General features: G+C 39.5%; 1 protein-coding gene across 2 annotated transcripts in view; it reads right to left on the bottom strand.

Moving 5' to 3' along the window:
* Window positions 1-414: 414 nt before the first annotated feature.
* The window catches only part of LOC137413669 (uncharacterized), a 108937-nt gene continuing 102849 nt past the window's right edge, over window positions 415-6502 (bottom strand). For both annotated transcript variants that reach the window (XM_078765952.1, XM_078765957.1), the window contains exon 7: window positions 415-1490. In XM_078765952.1, the coding sequence (XP_078622078.1) occupies window positions 1404-1490 (87 nt within the window). In that variant the 3' untranslated portion in view covers window positions 415-1403. The remainder of the gene's footprint in view (window positions 1491-6502) is intronic.

Genomic DNA, 6502 nt, shown 5'->3' with positions numbered 1-6502 from the left:
GCTAGAGCAGGGGTTAGCCTTGCGGGCCCCATGACAATCATGGTTCCCTGTTTGAGGCAATGTTTTTATGGCCGGATGCCCTTCCTGACGCCAACCCTTGGTCACGCTCTTACAATGCGCATGGATACGGTGTACCTATTCTAAATCGGGGTACACACCGTGATCATTCATCCCAGCAAGCTGGTACTCAATTTGCCGACCTCGGAAGGGTGACAGGCTGAGTCAACCCCCCTGGCGTTAATTCAGCGATCGACCGGGATTCAAACCCAGGATCCTAGGATCCCAAGCTGGCACCCTAACCGCTAAGCCAACGCCAGGCTCAACTGGTATTAACAGTTGAATATTAACCATATTATTATTAACCATACAACCATATTAAAGGTATTAACAAATAGCATTCACTGGTCACTGTAGTCAGCTGTTCATCGTTTATTTTATATTCATGGGCAGCAATTCTACGTCAAAAGATGTTTGCAACATGCATCAAGGAGTATTCAAGAAAAACGTTTCGGTGTTGGAACCAATGGATTCCTGCCCCAGGTATATACAATTATGAGAGTGAATTGAATAAAAACAGAAGGTAATACTGTGAAAATACAAGAAAATATCGTTACACAAAAAGGCAGCTCTGCTCATGTGGTATGTACCTAATCTCAACCCAACAGTACAGCATAAGACACACACGCAGACATGTTAAACAGGATAAGTACATCAAATTATCATTGCATAAAATAAATTGTTTTGAATTTTGGGTAGCTTGCATGTAGGCACAAACGCACCTCTTCCAATCCATCGATCAGTTTGCCTCAATATGCTTATCAAAACCTTCAAACAATCCTTTGTTTCCCCCCTACATTTCCCTTCCACACAAACCATTTCATATACCCACAATTCCTGTTATTGTTTTTTTTCTTCATTATCAATCAACTCCATCATGACATATCCTCCAAAAACTACCCTACTCAATGCTATCAATAGGCTACCCTTTCAAAAAACTAATACGCTATCATACAAACAAGCCGAATCTTCATTTTCCCAATGAAATGAGCCCTGCCTTTTCTCAAAGTCTTCTATCGACTAAATCCTGCTACCCAGAGAATGATTATATAGACATTATACACTTAACCGTTGCTATTTTAAAAACATTCCTTCTCTAAGAGGGTGATGGAGCTCAATTTACAGTAGTCTAGATCTGGCATAACTCGAATTGTATGGAATGCCAGCAATACTTTAAATTTATACATTAAGTCATTTTAAGAGTATATAAGACAAATACAAATTGTGTGTGAAATAACCATAATATATAATAAAAGAACAAAAAGTGCACAAGCTTTAAGCTTGTAGGAGCCAGTCAACCAAAACATATTTCCAGAAGCTTCACACAAATGGATAAACATACAAATTTACGAGTTTCCGAAATAAATATCAAGACGTGGAGAGCAAAGTGCTGTAATTCCATAAGAACAGCATTGCGTCATGAAGTAGGCTATCTGGTGAACAAAAATGGCAAACGAGATGATTTTGTGTTAGCTGTACAGCTCCATGATATGTATCTTGTGAACTGTAGTGTGCGTTTGTGGTGCAGAAGGTATAAAAATGCATGTGAATTGGTAACGGATGAGGCATGTGTTCATGCAAACACTACCAGTGTACAACAATTAATTTTGGGCAATAGTGACATCAATATACATAATATTACAGTAGAACTGTGGAACAGTAGTTGAAGCATGGAAACCATCATTCACTCGCACCTGAAATTTAATAAAACACCAGGTGTTTTCCAAAAGAACTCACGTTTTAGATCAGAAGGCAGTATAGACATATGTAGTGAGTGGAGTGAGGAGCTAATAATAATAAAAATAATAATGATAACGAGATATCTGCGCTCACAAAGCGAATGCCAAGGGAAAGCCTCCCACAGCACCTGGGATTCAATGATAGCCTTATTCTTTTCAGACCGCTATATGACGTTGACCTTCAACATTTAGGGACAAGGAGAAAATGAAAATGTGTCAAGAAAATGAACAAAATAAAGAAAAAAGAAAATGTGTCCCCCATCTACAATCCATCCATAAAACTGAACAATATGAAAATCAGAGAAAAATTATTCAAGTAATGATTAAAAGATGTTTTAGTTAATTAGGTCACAATCCCAAAAAAGTAGGTCAAGGACACAAATCAAATATCAGGTTCACAACTTCAGTGCAGGTATACTATTATGATGCAAGCACATCTTGAACGCCAAGTGGTCTTTAAGATTCTGCATTGGTAAAATTGAGCGATGACAAAAAATACATTCTTTTTTTAGACTGCCATTTGACCTTGACGTTTAATTCGAAGGGTTATTATAGAAATTACACATAAATGCGGCTTACTCTACGCATTCTAGAGAGGGCAATTTCGTTCTGATCAGACAATCCTCAGTCGAGTTTTGGAGAAAAATGTAAAATTGTCTATAATTACATCATGACATTAAAGTTAGGTCAAGGTAAAAAAAACAAAAAAAACAGGTCTACCCCAGAGTTTCTATTCCCATTATTGATGCAAAATTTCATTCCGAATGACGCAGCCAGCTCCGAGATACAGCTCAGACATTAGCAGTAAAAAACAAACAAATTTAAAAAAACCCTAAATGGTGGTTTGGTACTCCTCGGGGATCGAAGAAACTCTGGGGATGCCATTAAAAATTTTAGGCACCAATTGTATAAACAAACCCTTCAACAGGTATAAGCCTCCACCTATCCTATAGTGTGAAGCTTAATAATAATAATAATAATAAAGTATTTGTATGGTGCCAAAGGTACATGTCTCAAGGTGCTTTATAGGAAAATATCCAAATAAAAAGAACAAGTCAAAAAGACGAAAGAAAATGCATATTAAACAATACAACACTACAGTATTATGTTGGCATGCACAATAATGAAGTAGTGTAGCCATGATTCTCAATGGAAAAATAAAGCAAATAAATAATCAGTTTCTATAACAGCAAGCATGAGAATAAAGGACAGGAGAGAAGAAAAGAGAAAGTAAAACAGAACAGCTAGCCCTTGCCTATACGCTGATAACAACCAAGTCCTGGATATGACAAAAGATGACAGTTACAGCTCAACCAAGGCCACCTGGGAGGGACACGAGGTAGAAATAGTGAGCCAGAAGCACAAAACAGGCCTGGCATGGCTGAAAAGGCAGAGTGGTCAAGACCACATTTGAGGTGTTACAATGCAATATCACAAGCATGACTGTTGTGGTAAGGGGGTACTCCCACACAATATACCAACAATCCTTTAGGGCCTGGGATTTTCTAACCTCCAGGGGTCAAAATAAGATAAGGCAACACTAGCTGATAAAGGGGTGCCATAGCCTCCATCACTGCATCATAATTAGTTAGGCAGCTTAGCAATTTTTGGGGGAACGACTTTACAAAAGTACCATTTTTATTTTAGTGGTTCATTGGACCATATGCAATACAATTAGGACCGGAGGCAAGACATATACAGTGTTTGACTTTTGCGCAAATACGACTCGCACAGCATAATATAGAGCAATACATTTCTGCAAATAAATCATCAGCTATTGGGGTTAGACTAAAATCGTAAATACATAAATTGCTGGACAAATTACCTTGAACAACATGTTGTCTGTTCTAAAGCTATATTGTCATTACAATTACATCCTTGTAGTTGTGTACATGTTAGATATATGAGAGGTGTGCGAGTCACAAGTACAACACATTTGTATAAACACTCGGTATTATATTACTAATTATTATTACATGGAAGCGTAAGATTTATTATGCAGGCATGCATAAGTTTTACAAATAACACTGCATGTAATGAAATAAAAGTTAGCCTAAAAGTTAGCCTTTCATAACACTGCATGTAATGAAATAAAAGTTAACCTCCTTGTTGAAAATATATACATAATTGGTTTTTGTCCTTGGTTTTTGTCCAATAAAAAGGTGAAGAACACTGTATATTTCTTGCCTCCGGTCCTAAATCTATTGTATATGGTCTAATGGACCACCAAAATAAAAATGGCGCTTTTGTCAAGCCGTTCCCCATTTCGATAAATATGCTGCTAAGCTGCCTGACTAAATAGCTTGTTCATTGTTTGGAGCTGATGACAGTCATTCAAAAAAACTGTGTCAATAATTCAAAGGCTTTGCCTGACCTTGGAGACCAACTTGGCGAATGATGGGTCATGACCAATTGAAAAGGACAAAACCGTTCCAAAGGGCTTTGTAAAGAGGAAACTCGAGATATGAAATTAGTGTTTGATCTACAGACACCTATATATCATTATCGTTCCTTTTGTTCAGTATCCTGGACATTTTAAATTTGGAATCACTTGCTAAACAATCCACCTGAGAGCCCATACATGCGCTCAATATACTGACCTGCTTTCAGGACCGAGGAGATTAAACATCCTGGAGCGACCTGAACAGTCTCTGTTATTATCAAAACTTTAAAAAGCTACAAAGCACCTAAAATACAATATTAGGGCCCCTGCAAGCTTAACGTACACATTTGGAGGGCACCTCAAATCCATCATGCTAACAAAACATTATTTAGCCAACATAATGCAAATGAAAAAAAACGAAGAGTCATAGCAGTATTTACACATTAGAGGTGGCAGTGACATTACAGTATTCCCCACGTGTATAAAGTCCACATTCCATCCATGATTGACAGCAATGCTGGCAATCATGGATGGAAGGAGTAATCCAATCGACCATGAAAAGGCCAAACCTTGAACAAATTGCAAAGGAAATTATTTAATTGTAGCGAATACCTTAAATATTGCTGAATAACATACTAAAAATGTAGAGAAATCGACTTGGTGGAACATTTTGAAACCAATCCTCAAATATAGGGTATATGCCATATGGGGTACTTCAGCAAGTCCAGAATTCAAATTTCAATAAACGTCTGATTTAATGCTAAAGATGTACGAGGACATATGTACGTTTGGCATGTAACACGTATTTGTTGCGGTTTTGTTTGAGAAGACCCCGGGGAGTTACATCCAACACAAAAAGGAACCCTGGAGTTTAGATATATCAGTAGTATTTTGTTTATATAGATTACCTTTCCCCTCATATCAGTGGACAGGGAAATGCGTTGTGTTTGTGTGGCAGGTTCAAATTCCCTTTGTAACCCCTCTCTAGATCCTATCCATCTTAAATCCCTTCTTATCTCTTCCCCCTTTCTCCCAACATTTCTCCTCCCCTTTCCCCCATCCATCATAATCTCTCTCGTTTCCCGCACCTCTTTTCAGCACATCCATTCACTCTTTGCAACACAAAAACCCTCATTTCATTACAAATCCACAATACAAAGCCAAATCAAAAGAACATTCAGCGCCCGATGGAGCAAGAAGGACCGCATATGGGCGGGGTTACCAGTGGACGGTGTTCCCGAGCTGGGAGCTTGACCAATGAGCGTAGCTTGATAACAACTGCGCTTTAATGCGAAGGCAGCGCTGTGAAAAGTCACAAGTGTACAAGCTGCAACAGGATGCTGACCCTGCCTCAGCCAAGGACTTTATGAGTCGCAGGAGCCCAGAACTCAGAGTTGTGTATGTCCAGGGAGTAAAGAGAGCCAGAATGACTCCCCAAGGAACGAGCTAAGTGAACACGAGCCACTGCGCAGATGGGCCCTGTTGAGAGCGAGTGTGAACAAGCTGCGGAGCTCTTTCCCTGGACGTGCCAGTGATTACACACCGTTTTACACGATCTTTCTCTTGCTTTCCCTGATCCATCAACGATTCCCCCTCGACTCATTCAGAGCACGAGTAGTGAAACGTATTCACAATTTCCTTTATGCATTACGAAGCATTTATCGCATATCTCTCCACACATTGCATTACACCATCACTCTCTTTTCTTTCTTTCCACCTCCCCTTTTTATGTCGGGACTATGTAAGCCCACAGGTTTGCGTCAGGTAAGCGAGAAGTCACCAACGAGCCCAACCTTTTTTTTTTTTACCTCTCTATCACTCTCACTTGTATAATTTCCCAGAGTGAATGAGGGGCCTATGTCTGTAGATTAATGATAAGGTGATTATTTAAGGGGCTTGTGTGTATAAGGGTAGGGTTCTTTCTTGTGTGACACTGCATTGCTTGTAAATGCGTGCATATTTGTTAAACATGACCTTTTATTTCCAACCTGCCCAAGTGTATTTCTCTATTGTTTGGACAGGGTATGTAAATAGTGGATGGGAATTTTTCCCCACAGTTTCGCTATGGTCAGAATAGCCAACATCCCACTTATGGTTCTACTTGGCCATTCTTGATCCATAGGAGTGAGGTGTCGAGAGCACGGTTCCCTATCTAGGGGGATTCATTTGTCGAGAAGGTAACATGGGAATTGGACACCAGGACCCTACCAAAATGAATCGTCTCAGATGGCGTCCGTGGTTCAACCCATCATGCTGCAGCGTTATCTGCGACTCGTTAACTCCAGGGTCAAAGGTCGGGAAGTGGGTCCGAGAAGTCACTTGT

This window comes from Myxine glutinosa, chromosome 1 (genome assembly GCF_964187855.1).
Source record: "Myxine glutinosa chromosome 1, kmMyxGlut1.1, whole genome shotgun sequence".
NCBI classification, from domain to species: domain Eukaryota; kingdom Metazoa; phylum Chordata; class Myxini; order Myxiniformes; family Myxinidae; genus Myxine; species Myxine glutinosa.
This window is presented reverse-complemented; position numbering and strand designations above follow the sequence as displayed.